The 18323-nt window shown below is 43.4% G+C and overlaps 1 protein-coding gene across 2 annotated transcripts in view; it reads right to left on the bottom strand.

Annotated features, from left to right (window-relative positions):
• SLC5A7 (solute carrier family 5 member 7) overlaps nt 1-18323 on the bottom strand; it is a 160128-nt gene that overhangs the window by 85764 nt on the left and 56041 nt on the right. The window contains exons 1-2 of one of the 2 annotated variants that reach the window (XM_068117341.2): nt 6105-6194; nt 3304-3417 (exon numbers count right to left, since the gene is read on the bottom strand). In XM_068117341.2, the coding sequence (XP_067973442.1) occupies nt 3304-3417; nt 6105-6114 (124 nt within the window). In that variant the 5' untranslated portion in view covers nt 6115-6194. Of the gene's footprint in view, nt 1-3303; nt 3418-6104; nt 6195-18323 lie in introns of those variants that run through there. The other variant, XM_078777912.1, reaches the window with a different exon arrangement.

The following is an 18323-nucleotide window of genomic DNA, read 5'->3' as shown; positions in this document are numbered from 1 at the left end:
GTAAAACCATCGATAAAAATGAAATCATATGGTGAGTTAGATTGGAGATAAAGGCGTGAGACTCAATGGCCTTGAAGTTACAGGCCTTTGAGAATTCATTTCGTTCTATAAACGGCAACTTTCATCGGATTTTCTTCCCGTTTTTTTTCAACCGAGTCTAAAACTATGTTAGCGACTGTGAAAAATGAAATGATTTATCGAATTTGATTTGAAATAAAACTGGGGGAGAGCAAGACACCACGGGCCTACAAAACAGGACTCAAAGCTATGCGAGTTAATAAAATGGTGGATATTTGTTTATAGCCACTCCCAGAATGGGTGGAGCTATGGGTGGAGCTACTCTGCAAACCGAGTAAGCCACACCCCGGACAGACACCCAACAGATAGACAGACAGACAGAATCATCTACGGCTATTATAATATAGATTGTTGCGGATCTCGGACGTCGGCTCTCCCCTTATCAAGGGGGGGGGGGGGGGGTTTATCCCCTTGTCTTTTTATCTGGCCGACCCGAGTCCTGGAAGTTATAACGTCCTTCCTGGCACGGCGTTAGGTAGGGTTTGTTAGGCCTAGGGGTTCACTACTACCTAATTACTAATGCCGGCGGGGATTGTAGATCTCACATGGGGATTGTAGATGGTTGATGGAACAGGTAGAGGGTCCGGCGATGGGGTCCAGGCTCCGGTCCAGCGACGAAACCCGGCAGGCAGTTCCGCGTGTAGTTGAGCGCGACCGGACAGTTTTATATAGCGGGGGGAAGCTGGTGTCCTGCGTACGTAATATGTGCACACTTGTGCCAAACGCCCTCTCTCCAAAGTCCTCCTTTGATAAAGGTGCGCTCTCCCAATTGTCCAATGCAACGCGCGTTTCCCAGCGAGTCCTTAACAAACGCTGCCATATCTCTCCTTCAAGCCAATGCAATGCACTCACTGGCAAGTCCCCCGCGCAGTCCTCTTTCAATAGCGCTCTCCCAATTAGCTCTCTCCAACAAGCGCGCCTCCGACAAGTCCTGTGAAAGGGCTTTGTGCTCGCTTATATATCTCCACCAGCAAAACGCTCCGCGAGCCCAAAAGCCACGCCTGTCGGCCAAGTTACTTCAGCCCTGGTTGGCTGGTTAGGGCTTACCGGCTCTGCCTTTGACGGCTGGATGACGTGGCCACACCTTCTTCCTGGCGTTCCGCCCCCTTTCTCGGGCCTCACCGCATGGCTTATAGCGGCGTTTGGACGGAAGCCCAGCGAGGCTGCGAACGCTGCTGGCAGAGGTGCATAACAATTTGGGAGGGGCCATGGGCAGACTGGAGGGCGTGTAATGGTGTCACTTGGAGAGGGAGGTTGCAAACTGAATGGAATGGGGCCTACTTCTTATTTGATTGACACAACGCAGATTCAACTATTGGAAACCCGGCCTTATCTAAAACACATACTAATGAAATAACTGGAATCTTATGGTGGCCTACGTGTTGCTTGTGGACTAACTAAGGGTGCTACCTTTAACCTTTAATGATGTTGAATTTATTTACACAAGTGAGGGTTCTCAAAACCGCAACAATATATATACTGTATATAGCAAGTGACCGGCATTTCACGGGTTTGGCTCGATTTGGCTCGAACCCACACACCCGGTCTAGTATTGTCAAAACATGTATTGGATGGAAAGTACGATCAAGGTATCGCTCTGGTGAATTGGCTGTGCAAAGTTATGAGCTTTCCCTCACCAAAAACCATGTCACCACCCTCCAGGATTCCGCACACAGTATCACTTCACTTCTGATGATGTTCAATAAATAAATAAATAAAAATAAATAAATGTTCATGACTAATTTAAGCACCAGTATTAGCTAACGATCATTGTGGACTAACTAGCAGCATAAACAGAGGCCTAACAAGTCTGTCTTTATTTGACCATTACCATTAGTTTGACCATTATCAAGTTTGACCATTATCATGAGGTTTGGGTCTGTAGTCTATGGGGGATGCAATAAGCGTAGAATGCCGCAAAGATGTCAGGATTCCTCCAAATTTCTTTCCATTTAGTGTTAAACAGCAGTAGCGACTGTTTAAAAAGGTAATAATAAGTGCTTGTGGTTTATAATATTTTTTTCACTTCTGTAGGGGCCGTTGCTCCCATGAAACGGCACGATAAGCTATTTATACACGTTAACGTGGTGATTGGCCAAGGACAAAACACCCCTTAGGGAGGGGGTATATTATTAGTATTAATATTGTTTTGTAATAACATTAATATTATTCCATTATCACGAGTGTTGTTTTTACATTTGTTATTAAAAGCCGCATTGGAAAAACGCCGTTATAACCTATTTTAATATGGATATACACCTCGACACACACCGACACAAACTTACACAGACACAAACCCACACAGACACAGACACACACACACACACAGACACACACAGACACACACACACACACACACACACACACACACACACACACACACAGACACACACATACACAGATACACACACACACACACACACACACACACAGACAGACACACACATACACACACGCACACACACACAGACACAGACACAGACACACACACACACACACACACACACACAGACACACACACACACACACACACACACACACACACACACACAAGCGATTACAAAACCCCGTTTCTTGCCGTGCAGGGGACGGGCTAACTAGAACTGCGAGCAGTGCTGTCGGCTTCCAAGCAGTCCAAAACTGCCACCCACAGTCACATGGAGTCTCATTCATACGTTTTCTGGGAAAATGGAGACCAAATCAATCATCAGCAGGACACAATACACAACGTACGTTAGTTTTTGTGTCCCATTCATTGTCAGCGGCCCAAAGTACATATGGTACGCTGCTACGATACTTCTTTCATGAAATTTGTTGTTGTTTTTGTGATTATTTAACATATTCAATCAATACCGAGATTCCAGATTTATTTATTTTCAAACTCACACTTCAATACCATCTAGGGGTACTTATTAAGCTATTTGGCAAATTTCATGGCAATTGTTTTAGTAGTTCTAGAGAAGAAGATTCTTTTACGTTTTGGACAAAATACAAGATGGCCGCCAATACAGGACAAAATGTAAACAACAGGATCACGTTCCAAGGGTGTGCTGTAAACGTGCTCAGCTTGGCATATCTAGTTGTATAAAAGTTTTTCCAAAAGTCGTTTCACAAAAATTGCCAGAACTAGAATAATAATCCTTACAAGAAGAATAGGCTTCCAGTCGGCTTGAAAGCCAAATTATAATATCAGAAAATTGGGAAAGCAGTAGCATTGTGACTCACCAATGATGAGGCTGCACGCATATCCAAATGGTGCTTGTGCCCAGGCTAGGCCAGATCCAGTCAGGTATACCGCCTCTGCCGTGCCATTGATGTATCCGCCGCCGACCCATGTGGCTGTGGAAAAATACACTCTTTCATCATGTGCATATATCCATTGTTTCTATCATGAGCTTTCTATCACCAACATGGAGTCAATAGGCCAAGGCTATCCAAGATGGCCACCAATACAGAACAAAATTCAAAAAATAAAATCCTTAGGGATCAAGTTCCAAAGGTATGCTATAAACATGCTCAGGATGACATATCGAGTTATAACCGTTGGCAGAACAAGAATAATAAAAGTGTGAATTGCTTTGCAATACACGTTGCCTACCAATGTGGTATTTTATAAATCCAAAAAGGGCCTAACTCTGTGAAAATTTTATGAAACGCCCTGTAACTCGAACTTGTTCTGTAACTTATCATAATAAAGCCACGTACCAAGTTTCAGTTGAATATTTTAAAGGTTATGCGGAAAAAGTCTGAAAAACCACAGGTGGGATGGACGGACAGACGGACAGACAGACGGAGAGCAAATGTATAGTCCACTCGGGTGAAACCAGCAGGGGCCTAATAATCCTAACAATAGCAATGGTTTAAAATGCGAAAATGATCAGCGTCCACATGTGGGCCATGCACGAATCAAAAAGTAGCGAAGTAGAGCAATTTTACAAAACAAAAATTTAATGGGTTTATTATTTTATTAAATATATAAACGCAGACCATGAATTTGAATCCCATATTAAAATTCGAAGGTTGAATCCCATATGAGATCACTGGAAAAGTGGAACGGCACTCTTTAGAGTGTATACCTCCGCCGGGCTGAACTGTTCACGTTTTGGATCCCATTGATATAGGCCGGATCTGCATCCGCATCTTAACCAGAATCCAATTGGCTTGTTTGTCTCACACACCCAACTCATCCACCAAGTGCTGTCATAATCTGTCCTCAACTTTCTTAAATATCGTGCTGTGTATTAGTTTTGGCTCAATCTCTTAATGATGAAGAATCACCTTTCAATTTTTAAAAAAAATTCTGGTATCCGGATCACCAAAATCGAATCAGTTCGTCCTTCGTTCTATAACTCTGTCATGGCCCTGACTTCGTGAAGGTGGGGGTACACCATCCTGGATGTGGGAGATCTCTGGGTTGCTCCTGGGAGATTGATTGGCTGGCTCCATGCCACGGACTTATTTGAGAGAACTGTCCGAGACTATACAACAACAACCAAGAAGGACTCCAACAACATAGAGAGAAAGAAAGAAAGAGGGAAGAGACAGAAATAAGAGGGAAAGGGCCGGTCCATGGGGACCAATCGGCCCTCTGACAATGACCGCACTGCCCTGACGAATCAGGGCAGCAGGGAAGAATGGGAAACATTTGGCCCCCAATTTGTATTGGGGGGTACAACCACCACAAAGAGGCATCCATGATAGTTGTTCCTCATAGGTTGGTTGACATTACACGATATGCTTCCAACATTCGTGGCACAATTGCACTCTCAATTGGGTTGAACAGACAGGAAGATGGATAGACAGACACACAGACAAACGCACAGACAGGTCCATGTTATATAAATAACATAATTTTGATATTGATTGGCTGACTCATTTAGCAACGGCAGCCGGGGGAGTGAAGGTCACATTATCTGGATCTTTTCCCCCCACAAAATGGCGGCATTTCTGGACAGTATGATCTGATTGGTATGTAATAATGAACTCTTTTACTGAGAAGGACGTCAAACCTCGATTAGGGCTGCGAAGGACTTGGCGATAGCTTATTGTACCGATGGGTTGAGGCCAGTTGACTTGAGCGTATTGAACTGGTGGTCAACTTTCAGTGGTTGTTCGGTGTTCCTGAAACGTGTGTTTTCGTTGGCCGGTTTTGTCTTCGCCTGAAGCGAGGCATTACACCAGGCACTGGAGAGAAGGGATTCTCGTGCGGACCACTTTAAAGGTGTGAGAAACCACGAGACACGAGCATCGATGGATTGGTGACAGCAACGTCGCCATGAAAGACCAGTTGGAAGAACCTGGGCCGAGTCACAGAGGGATCTCGGTGTGTTATTGAACTGCAATCGCTCCATCTTCAACGACGGTACTTGCAGGTTTTGGGTGGCTTACCTTGCCAATGGCAAAGCCATTCACCTGCCAAGTCTATCACCTGCTGGATGCATTTCCAGTGTCTGCGTACTGACTGTTACCCCGAAATGTTACACTTGGCAGCGGAGTGGAGGTAGTCTCTCGCTCGTGGTTGTTTCCCTGCTGTGGACATATTCTGTAAACTTCTTCCCTCAACATTCAACCTCGTGTCAATCGACGATTGTGCTGGTTGTTTCGAAGACCGCGGACAATAACCTGCAGAATTGGTGACTTTGGATATTGCTCAAGAACTGCTTGACCTTAACTGTCCGGTGACTGGTATTTCTTCTCATTCTGATTTTGACCAATTTCTGCTGGTGATTTGATTTCTCTGTTAGGAGATCAAAATTGGGGAACATTCCGGACATTGAAATTTGTGGCTGGTTATACCATTCAACGCACATTCATATTCACGAATCCGTAACGCGCGCCACATTTCAAACCTGAAACAGCACAACAAGGCTATCGTCACTTAAATAACAGAATCATGATTTCAATCATGGTAAACAGGGTACACTCCATGTAAATAGTGCATCACCCCAACCCACCAACCACGTCAGAACACCTTAAAATATCTTAGGTGAACAAACCTAGGAAGAATGTGCAGGAACCCAAATTACCTTCACACATGTAGGAACCCAAATCACCTTCACACTATTCTTCTTCTTTTGCATGCTGCACAAGACTGCGAGTAGCATCAAGGGCTAGGGTTGCGGCTGTTCCACTGACACAGTCCCCCCTTTAGTTTAGGACAGGGATTTGGAATTTGTTCAGGGTGCCAGCAATAGGTCACCTACTATTTGTGAAAGACTCTTTCTTTAACTCCACCAAGTAAAGTTGGGACGCCCAGTTGTACGTCCATCTGAAGGATGGCACACACATTGATGATTCAACCTGCCTGTGAAACACCAGGATGACAGTTTCTAGTTGGGCCGGGATTCAAACACAGGCTAGATAGCTTAGAAGAGAGTGTGTGTGCTTCCATCTAGGGGCAAGGCCACCCTGCCAGTCCCTTCACAATATGAACATCACCAAGCCGCCCGGATAGCTTCTCCGCTGGAGAGGAGTCCCGCCTGGACCAGGTGAATAATCAGACCAGCTGAATTCACCGGCTGGACCAGGTGAATAAATCAGACACCCTCTTGCACCAAACTACAAATTATTCATCTACGACTCATTAATGAATTTGAGAATCATTTTTTAAGCGCACAGATCCGAAGCCTAAGCCACTGCACAAATGTTCTGATAAACCAACTGCCTCCATCCCCCTGCTCCCCAACGCACATTTGAAGTGCCGCGCAGTGCATCACTGCGCCGCACAAAGGTAGACAGCCAAGTCTGGGGGATCGAAAGCTCTTTAGCAAAGCTTGACAGAATCAATGGTTATGTCTAATGTCTCATTATCCGCTCTGATATTATATCCGTCACTTCATTGAAAACAACTGCCAGCCGTTAATCATCTTGTCAAGCGAGAGAATTTTAATTGGATAGGAAACTGGTGCAAGTGTAGGAGAACGGTCGATAGAATGATGTTCTCAGAATTCAGTCTTTATTCCCTTCTGCGACTTATATTTTGCTTCTCCGATCTTCTGTCATTACGCAAGGTAGTGAAAGATGGCGGAAAATAGGTAACACGGCATTTATAAGCAGGTAATGAATAGCTGAGAGTGTTGTGGTCATACAATGAGTCTGAAATTCAAATAAAAACATTCAAAGAACTAGGTTTATCAGAAGCCACTTCCCCACTCCTTTTTTAAGCTTTTAATTTTTAATTAATTTATAAAATAAAATATTTATATATTTTTATTAAAGAAATTTTGTTTAAATTAAAATAGTTTTTTTAAGCTTGAGGCTTTTAATTCTAAAATAGATCCTCATGTGGTTCAAGTTTAAAACTATTTGATGGTTCAAGCTCTCCGATCTTCTGCCATTACGCAAGGCAGTGAAAGATGGCGGAAAATAGGTAACACGGCATTAATCAGGTAATGAATAGCTGAGAGTGTTGTGGTCATACAATGAGTCTGAAATTCAAATAAAAACATTCAATGAACCGAGTTTATCAGAATCCACTTCCCCACTTTTTTTTAAAGCTTTTAATTTTAAATTAATTTTTTAAATAAAATATTTCTCTTTTTCTTTTTCTTTTTTTATAAAATAAAATTGGTTTAAATAAAAATAATTTTTTTAAGCTTGAGGCTTTTCATTCTAAAATAGATCCTCATGTGGTTAAAGTTTAAAACTATTTGATGGTTCAAGCTACTACGGAGTGGTATAACCTCACGTTTTCATCTTCCCATTAAAATATCTCAACTCCATCCCACTCACACTTAATTTCTGGATCTGTCATCACTATTTTTCTCCTAACGAGGGATGATCATTAGATCTATGTCTCACCAAAAGGGCAGTTGCGGAGCTCCCAGCAGCCCCATGGCAAGGATTACATGAGGTAGTGTTCCTTTGCCTTAAGAGTAAAAGTCAAGGCCCAGGCATTTGGAATTTGTTCAGGATGTGGCAACATCCATTAAAGGAATGCTGCGCTTTGTGAGAGAACAAATCAACTGGGTGGTGCAATGCCCTACCTGTGAAGCACCAATCTGCCAACTTATAATCAGGTGAGGGATTTAATCCATGCGATGAGACAGATCAAGGGCAAGTGTGCCACCTCTGGGCCATCCTGTCGGATGAGTGGTTTAACAGAGAACTTTACACATATCAAAGAAAGGGGGTTAATTAATTGTAAAATTATAATTTAAATAAAAACAAGTCAGGAGACGACGATGGTTCACGAGCGAGCGGTATTCAATGACAAAGGACGGACTATAACCGAAACAGGCCCGGACAGTCCAGACCCAGAAATGTCAAAACGAAGGTTACTGACCTTGACATGAGATAGAAAATAATGTATAATCAGTTATGAGGTTAGTTAGCTACACAATACCGAAAATTCGGTTCGATTCTGACAACTTAAAAAATTTGACCTTTGTGACCTTCAAAGGTCAAAGGTCGACGATTCTGAAATTTGTTGAAAAACTTGTATTTCATGATGTATGTGATAATATAAGATATTGTACGAGATTTCACCCTATCAGGAAGCGAACAATGTAATAAAACCATCAAAAATCGACTTATAAATTTCGTGACCTTGTGACCTTGACCTTGGGGCGAAAATGAAAAATCGAGCTACGTGGGGCTAGACACATGACATTGGCCTAACCAAATACCGAAACCCCTGTCAGATTCCACCAAACCCCTCGGAGAAGATGTAGCTTGAAATCGATTACCCTCTAAGAAGACATCTTTTTTGGGCGTGGCTCCGCCCACAATGGGCACAATACGCCCACTCTAGACAGGACACAACTAGATCATGCTATCAACCTCCCACCCAAGTTTCATCAAGATCGGATGATATCATCGGGTAGTTATGCTGCGGACAGACAGACACACACACAGAGACAGACGCACACACATGACGAATATAGTGGTCACTGTTTGATAACTCGTGAACCAAAAAATGTGTTTGAAAATAAATCATACAATAACTTAAGAAGCATGCACTGTTTATTTGTTTGTTTGACACTTATGCACTCCAAAACTGTTCAACCAAATGAGTTTAAAACAGGTGGTTGCATTCGGCATGTGTTCAGGAATGTTTTAGTGGTTAAAAAAAATCATTCATAGTCACGGGGATTCAAGGTGGGGAGAGTACCCCACTTCTCTCTTTGCAAATATGTAGGGCATATTGCCCCTATGGGTTGTAGGGGGTATTACAAGCCAACGAAGATACTCCAATTTTGGGGGGATGAAGCCATCTGTAATTCTGGGGAAATTTTACTGTCCATAATGGTGGGTTGGGATCTTCACTAGTTTCTAAATGAGAACATATCAATTATATATACATAATAAGAATATATGTGTATATATATATATATATATATATATATATATATATATATATATATATATATATATATATATATATATATATATATATACAGACTTGGCATTTAATATGGAATATATATTTTTTCTTGACTTGGGTTTACTTTCTTAACTCAGTATATCAATCTGGTGAGTTTCTTTTACACTTTGGTGATTTATTTGTTAAAAGAACCATGTCACGGATTGTCGCAGCAAGAAGTCAACAACAGGATTATATCACAGGTGGCGTGGCAAAATGTACGGACAGGTGCATTTGATGATTGGCTTCACAGTCGGGTATACAAGGGTTGTTGCGTTCTCTATTAGTGGAAAACAATTGCTGCAAGTCACCAAAAGTTATTGCCGCTTCCTCTGGAGATGGTCCGTAAACTCAACAATGCTGTTTGTCATGGAGTGGTGGCTTTACGAAATTACGGCATGAAACAGCGTGCTATTGCTCTGCAGTATGGCATCACTCAAGGTCAGGTGTCAAAGATCCTGAAACGAAATGCTCAGAGGGGTGTCCCTACTCCAATACCGAGGACAGGACGTCCCCGCAGAACCACAAGGAGAGATGATCGCCAGCTGTACCGGTTAGTCTGCAATGGCCGTACCAAGTCAGCTAATCGTCTTAGGGCTGAGTGGCAGCAACTGACAAATGTGCCTGTATCCAGAAGGCTAGTCAACCAACGACTGGTTCAAGCAGGCTATCATGCCAGGCGTCCCCTGAGAAAGCCACGCCTGACCAGACAACACCGACAGCGCCGATTGCAGTGGGCCAGAGAGCACCGTCAATGGCAGCCAGGACACTGGAATCACGTGATCTTCAGTGACGAGTCTAGATTTCTGGTCTATCGTCAAGATGGCCGCGTCCGAGTGCGCAGACAAGTGCATGAAGCCTACAACAAAGATTGTATAGTGCCAAGAGTCCAAGCTGGAGGTGGTGGGGTGACCGTTTGGGCTGCTTTTCATGCAGAGGGCAAAACTGACCTGGTTGTTCTGAATGGAAACCTGAACCAGTACAAGCACAGGGCCATTCTGGAAGAAACATTGCTTCCATTTGTTCGTGCAGCCTTTCGAGGAAACTTTGTCTTCCAAGATGACAATGCACGGCCTCATCGTGCTCGCATGATCCAACACTTTCTTGCTGACCGTGGTGTAGAGCATATGGAGTGGCCTGCCATGTCCCCGGATATGAATCCGATAGAGAACTGGTGGGCAGAATTTACGCGTCAAATCGACCACTTGGACCAGCAGCCGATATCTGTGCATGAATTGCAGCAGGCTATTGTCACTGCATGGCAAGCGATTCCTGTCCAAACCTTGGCAAATCTCGTGAACAGCATGCCTCAACGTGTACGTGCTCTCCTGAATGCTTGTGGGGGTCACACGAAGTACTGAACTGCAATTTTACTGTCCGTAATCCCAGTCGTAATTTAACTTTTGTTTTTGTTAAAAAAAATTTTGGCTTATGTGCAAAATAAAGAGATACGTCTGGAAAACGTACAGAAGTTTAACACAGTACTGTCCATGAATTGAGTTCGATATCAGTTTACATCACTTTCAAGGATCAATTTATTTGTTTCGAAATGTCAAATGTGGTTTTTGTTTCTTTTAAAGGTCACATTAACAAAATCTAGAATAATTTCAACATAATTCCAATGAACTTTTGGTTCTAAGACATCTTGAAAAGTAAGTTCACCCCCACAAAAAAAATATTCCATATTAAATGCCAAGTCTGTCTGTATATATACGTATATATGTTGGAACCCATCTGTGGATCGGTCCCATCGGCCGATGGGTCTGCGCCATCTGCGGATGTGTTGTTCACCTTGAAGGAATGTGTATGCATCAATGGTGGATGAGTATGTTTATTTGAACCTAAAAATATTATCTTATTTTTATCTTATCGACAAACGGTTATCGACAAACCACATGTCACGGACTGCTTTATAAACATTTATGACATCAATTGCTTATTTTTAGGTTCAAATAAACATACTCATCCACCATTGATGCATACACATTCCTTCAAGGTGAACAACACATCCGCAGATGGCGCAGACCCATCGGCCGATGGGTCTGCATTGTCATTTCTCGTGCATCCACAGATGGGTCAGACCCATCGGCCGATGGGACCGATCCACAGATGGGTTCCAACATATATATACAGTGCATTCAGAAAGTATTCAGACGCCTTCACCTTTTTCACATTTTATTATGTTGCAGCCTTATGCTGAAATCGTTTAAATTCATTTTTTCCCTCATCAATCTACACTCAATAACCCATAATGGCAAAGAGAAAACAGGATTTTAGAAAGTTTTGCAAATTTATTAAAAAGAAAAAACTGAAATATCACATTGACATAAGTATTCATACCCTTTGCTATGACACTTGAAATTTAGCTCAGGTGCCTCCCATTTCTCTTGATCATCTTTGAGATGTTTCTACACCTTGATTGGAGTCCACCTGTGGTAAATTCAATTGATTGGACTTGATTTGGAAAGGCACACACCTGTCTCTATAAGGTCTCACAGCTGACAATGCATATCAGAGCAAAAACCAAGCCATGAGGTCGAAGGAACTGCCTGCAGAGCTCAGAGACAGGACTGTGTCGAGGCACAGATCTGGGGAAACCTACAAAAAAATTTCTGCTGCATTGAAGGTTCCCAAGAGCACAGTGGCCTCCATAATTCTTAAATGGAATAAGTTTGGAACAACCAGGACTCTTCCTAGAGCTGGCCGCCCGGCCAAACTGAGCAATCGGGGGAGAAGGGCCTTGGTAAGAGAGGTGACCAAGACCCCGATGGTCACTCTGGCTGAGCTCCAGAGATCCTGCGTGGAGATGGGAGAAACTTCCAGAAGGACAACCATCACTGCAACACTCCACCGATCTGGGCTTTATGGCAGAGTGGGCAGACGGAAGCCAAACAGTTCAATCTTGGTTTCATCAGACCACAGAATCTTGTTTCTCACAGTCTGAGAGTCCTTTAGGTGCTTTTTTGCAAACTACAAGTGGGCTTTCATGTGTCTTTCACTGAGGAGAGACTTCCGTCTGGCCACTCTGCAACATAGCCCAGGTCGGTGTAGTGTTGCCATGTTTTGGTATTTTGAATTACGTGGCGGTGAGGTGTTTTCAATTATGTGGTGGTGAGGTGTTTTTGAATTACGTGGTGGTGAGGTGTTTTCAATTACTTGGTGGTGAGGTGTAATCGTCCCAAACTTCCTGTTTGCACCTACCCCTCCCATTCTTTTTTGAATTATATATATTTTTTCAACCTAACTCTTCAACCTAAATTGCCTATAAAAATGTAATATCACAAACACTACAAATAAATTTGTGCAAAATAATTGTTTTTATTATGATTGGTGTAAATCATGACAACACAACAACTCAGGTACAGTCATTATCCTCAGCTAAAATAAGCCCGCTCCTCAGTAACGATGCGTGGTGAGGCTCGCTGCGCTTGCCTCACCAAGCTAGTGTATATATATATATATATATATATATATATATATATATATATATATATATATATATGTATGTATGTATGTATGTATATATATATATTATATATATATATATATATATATATATATATATATATATATATATATATATAAATACTAGCTGAATGCACCCGGCGTTGCCCGGGTTCTTTTTGAATGAATTTAATTTTCTGTACATAGGTCTTACTACTATAATTCAGCTTTTACTCGTGGCCGTAGAAGATTGAGTACTATAATTCAGCTCAGCTTTTAATTGCGAAATGGGCCCAGGCCGGCCGAGGCAGCCTCGACCGGCCTTGCCACCTCGCCTATAACCTTCCCGGGGCCCCGTCCTGACATTTTTTGTTTCAGAGGTTTCCTCCTATCTTTCACCGTTCAGGAGATTAGCACGTGCAGACAAACAAACAAACAAAAACTTTATTTTATATATTATGTAGAATTGTAGATCGAAGATAGAAGATAGAAGATAGATAGAAGATAGATAGAAGATAGATACATATTACAAAACAGGAGTGTCCGTCTGTCCGTCCCCAAACTACTCCCTCAGTTTTGGGGATAGCCCCACCAAACCTCCTGTGGAAAGTTTTGGGGTCCCAGCGGATGTTGTAAGGTCGGTAGGAGGTTTCATAAATTCCTCCATAAAATTATGATTTTGAAATTAACCCAATACGAACCTGCCGCGAATCCGGAAGTGGAAAGATTGCGGCAATGAGCTGGTTTGATAATATCTCAATACAATCGTCATTTAAAACAGTATTTCATTAAAGTATCAATTTATGATTGGAATAACTTTTGGAATTGAGTGAATACAATTACAATTTTGAATTCGTAATTGTATTCACCCAACCGTACGGAACTACTCCACATCTGGATTTAAGTATTTGTTTATGTCACAAATGTTGGGAAAAGTTTACTTTTTATATTAATGCTACTTAATTTGTGATTGGAGTTATGCTGTTTGGAATGAAAATAGAGATATTGAGTTCAAGTGAAGACGAAATGCCATGAGGGTTTCTACTTTCTAAGCATCACATTCGTGGATCACCATATGTAGATTCGCCATTGATTGGGTATAGAACCATTCAAACGGGTATGTTTTTTGTGGATGTCCTTCACAAACCTGTTGTCCGTGCTTTATATTCACGAAAGTCCTTCACAAACGTTCAAAACACTTCACAACCACATTATTAAAAACACTTCACAACCACGGAAACAAAAGTTTGAGGGAATAGTTCAGTGACAACACAGACACTGCTCCCAAAAAAAAAAAGTACAGTAATGAAGTCGGAGATTGAAAGAGGTGGATTTGGGCTGAATTAATGGGGGTAGAAAAGATCAAGGTTTTGGATTAGTGGGAGATAAGAGATGGTGGTGAACAGCTGTTTTAAAGACCTGGAGGGAGGAGTGGGATTGAAGGGAGTGGGGGAGTTTGTTCCAGAGGCAGGAGAAAAGAGGAATAAAAGGGTGAAGGTGAGCAGAGAGTCTTGATTTTGGCAGTTTCACCAGAAGAAGGTTCCTGGCAGATCTTGTATGTCCTGCAGGAATATTTGGGGGACAGAGCACAGACAGATTCGGGGGAGTTAAGTCAGAGAGGAATCGGTAGAAGACAGAAAGACCACCAACCTGCCTGCGGTGAGTGAGTGAAAGGCTCTCACAATCAGCTTCATTGCGGGAGATTCTAATGATTCTGAAAGCTTTGGTTTCTACAATGTGAAGCCGAGCTAGGTGTGAGGCAGGAGCACCAGCCCAGAAGGGAGAACAGTATTCCATTGAGCTGCAGATGAAAGCTTTATATGTGTTGAGGAGCTCAGGTGTGCCAAGGAAGGACTTCGCATGATGGAGAATGCCCAGATGGCGACTGGCTTTGGAGGCCAGCTTGGAAATGTGGTTTTCCGAGGAAATATCATGGCAGATAGTGAGACCCAAAAGTTTGAGTGACAGAATTTCTTCAAGAGGATTGTTGAGAAAGTCGATGGGAGGGTTGTCTGTTCTGTTCTTTCTTACGTGCTTGATTCTTTCAGAGTTTGAGGTTGTTGTTGTTGTTGGTGGTGAATTGCCGGATGTTTAGGGATTGCTTGAAAGGGATGATGATGTAAGCGGAAGGGGATTGTGGGAGAAATGAGAGGGACGCCATCTTGACAAACAAAGCATCTCAATGAACTGACAAACAGATTCAAGCTGACCTTCAGACAGTTTCAACTCGCACCATCCGTCACCAACTCAATGAAAGGGGGTTCTATGGTAGGAGACCCAGGCTGAGAGAAAGACATAAGACAGCCTGACTGGAGTTTGCCAAATAACACCTGAACAAGCCAAAATCCTTCTGGGAGAATGTCCTGTGGATGGAGGAGACCAAATTAGAGATTTTGGGAAAGGCGCATCATCTCTATGTTTACAGAAAACAAAATGAAGCCTTCAAAACAAAGAACACCTACCTTCCTGACAGTCAAACATAGAGGAGGTTCAGTGATGTTTTGGGGTTTCTGTGCTGCCTCTGGCACTGGGTTCCTTGAATGTGCATGGCATCATGAAATCAGGAGATTACCAAGGTATTTTGGAGTGCAATGTTCAACCCAGTGTCAGAAAGCTGGATCTCCGTCAAAGGTCATGGGTCTTGCAGCAGGACAATGACCCCAAACACATTTAAAAAAGCACTCAGGAATGGTTCAAGACAAAACACTGGAATGTTCTGAAATGGCCAGCAATGAGTCCAGATCTAAATCCATTTGAACACCAGTGGGGAGATCTGAAAACAGCAGTTCGGAGAAGGCGCACTTCAAATCTGGGAGAACTGGAGCAGTTTGCACAAGAAGAGTGGGCCAAACTGCCAGTAGGGAGGCGTAGGAAGCTCATTCATGGCTATAGGAAGCACTTGACTGCAGTTTTTTTGTCCAAAGGCCGTGCTACCAAATATTAAGTCAAGGGTGTCAATTATTTTGTCAATGCCATTTATTTTTATTTTTATGCCTCCGCAGACGAAGTCGCTGGAGGCATTAGGTTTTCAGGTTGTCCTTCCGGCTGTCCATCTGTTCGTTTGTCTGTGATAGGTTTTCGTTACCGCGATAATTTGAGAACGGCTAAAGGGATCTTAGTCAAATTTGGTGCAGGTATGTACAATGAGGTAAAGATGAACTGATTAGATTTTGGGGTCACGAAGTCAAAGGTCAAGGTCATGTTAGGTAAAAATACTGTTACCGTGATAACTTCCCATTGAACAGTAAAAATACTGTTACCTTTCTACATTCCCAAAGCTCATCTGCAATCTACCCTCCCTCCCCCCCCCCCCCCCCCCAGCGTCCTTAAACGTATCTCTGACACGAAGGTCATAAGAAACTTATTTTGCAATAAATGTTCGTTTTCCATTAATCGTACAACGATTTTCTAAAATCCAAATTCACCCCTCCCCTCCAAATCTTCCCCATCATCCATCCCTTTCAAATCTCCCCCCTTTCCCCTTCCCCCCTCACCCCTCCCCTCATGGACTCCCCCTCTCCCCTTCCCTCCTAAACTCCAACCCACCCCTCCCCTCCAAATCTCCCCCATCTCCCATCCCTTTCAAATCCCCCCCTTGCCCCTTCCCTCCTAAACTCCCCCCTAACCCCTCTCCTCATAAACTTCCCCTCACCCCTCCCCTTGTAATCTCCCCACCCTCATTTTTTCTCCATTCCCCCCCTCTCACCCCTCCTCCTCAAAGCGTCCCCCCTGCATCTTTCCCCTTCCAACTCTCACCTCCATCTCCCCCAACCTTCTTCCTTGCTCTCCCCCCCCCCCCCCCCCTCATATAACACCTCACTGTACCTCACCCAATCTCCATCAAACCTTTTGTCCGCCCCATCCTTCCCTTTCTCCTAGCTATTCTGAAATCTCTGACACACTTTCAACAGCTCTCCGTACCTCTTCCTCCTCTTCCACATCTTACCCCACCCCACCCCCCCCCTCCCCTGTTCGTCCCTATTCTGCTCCCCCTTCCTCTTCATTAACGGTATGGACCTCAAACATCCAGGGCCTTCGCTCAAACTTGACTGATCTCTCCATACAGGTTGCTTCTGACAAACCAGACTTGATCTGCTTAACAGAAACTTTCCTTCTTCAGGATGTCTCTGATTCCTTAGTATCTCTTCCTGGTTACTCCCTCCTCCAGTATGATAGACCTGAGCCTCGTCCTGGAGGTGGGGTTGCTATCTTTATCAAAAACTCTCTTCTTCACTCGCCCTGCACTGCCCTCTCTCCACCTCACCCCCAGGAGTACCTCTGGCTATGGCTTCCCCTTCAGTCCTACCTTTTGTTCATACTAGGGCATTGCCCGTACTATATCTATATCTAAAATTATATCCCCCCCCTCTATTTACATGAAATGGTTTGGTCCAAAGCGAACGGCTTCCGGAGTTTGGTAAAGAAATCGCCATCGCGTGCACAAACGCGCAGGAAAGCGAATGAATCGCAAATTCGTTTTTATTAGTTTTAAAACATAGTTTAACGCCAACATAGTTTGCAAACGTGAAATAAATGAATACGCTCTCAAATGTGCCATCCGAGGCAGAGTGTGTCCGCCACGTTCGGCACACGCGATAGTTCGCTGCTCTCTGATTGGTTGAATCGTTTTTTGGACATAGCTCGGTAAGTAATTGTCCGATTAATATGAAACCTTGAAAAGGCACATCCTCGGGTCCCCAGCAATATACCTGGCAAGTTAAAAGTATATCGGACCCGTGGTTGTCGAGAAACAGCGGTCACAGACAAACAAACGTACAAACGTACAAACAAACAGAGATTACTGGAATTATAGATAGATGTGTGTTGTACCATCCACCAAACAGTGATGACTCCATCTACATCTCCCTGTCTGATAATATGGACCAACTTCTATCCACTCATCCCAACTCTCTCTTCCTCATATGTGGTGATTTCAATTGTCACCATGCCAGTTGGCTGGGTGTGGGTACCTCTCTCACCAGCCATGGCTCCTCAGCAAAGGACTTCTGCGACTCACTGGGACTGACACAATCTGTCAATTTCCCGACCCAGATCTCAGTCAATGGAGCATCTTCTCTTTTAGACTTGGTTATGACTAACTTCCCTGCAAATGTCTGCTGCTCTTCTTCTGCTCCAATCGGCTCATCTGATCATGTGCTTGTTAAAGTGGACATCTCTCTGACCATTCTCAGAGAGCCTCCTCAGCGTCGACGAGTCTGGCATTTCACTCAGGCCAACTGGCACGGTCTTCAAGCAGCCATCAATCATCTGGACAGGTCTCCCATCTCTACTGCCTCTGACATCAACTCATCATGGGAATTCTTCCAAAGTAAATTGCTCTCTCTCATGCACAGATTTATCCCATCTCGTCGTCAGTTGTCATACCCTTCCTCCCATCCATGGTTCACAGAATCTTGTGGTGAGGCAGTTGCCCAGA

This window comes from Myxine glutinosa, chromosome 5, assembly GCF_964187855.1.
Source record: "Myxine glutinosa chromosome 5, kmMyxGlut1.1, whole genome shotgun sequence".
Lineage (NCBI taxonomy): Eukaryota > Metazoa > Chordata > Myxini > Myxiniformes > Myxinidae > Myxine > Myxine glutinosa.
The sequence above is the reverse complement of the archived record's forward strand: the minus strand, read 5'-3'. Positions and strand labels throughout refer to the sequence as shown.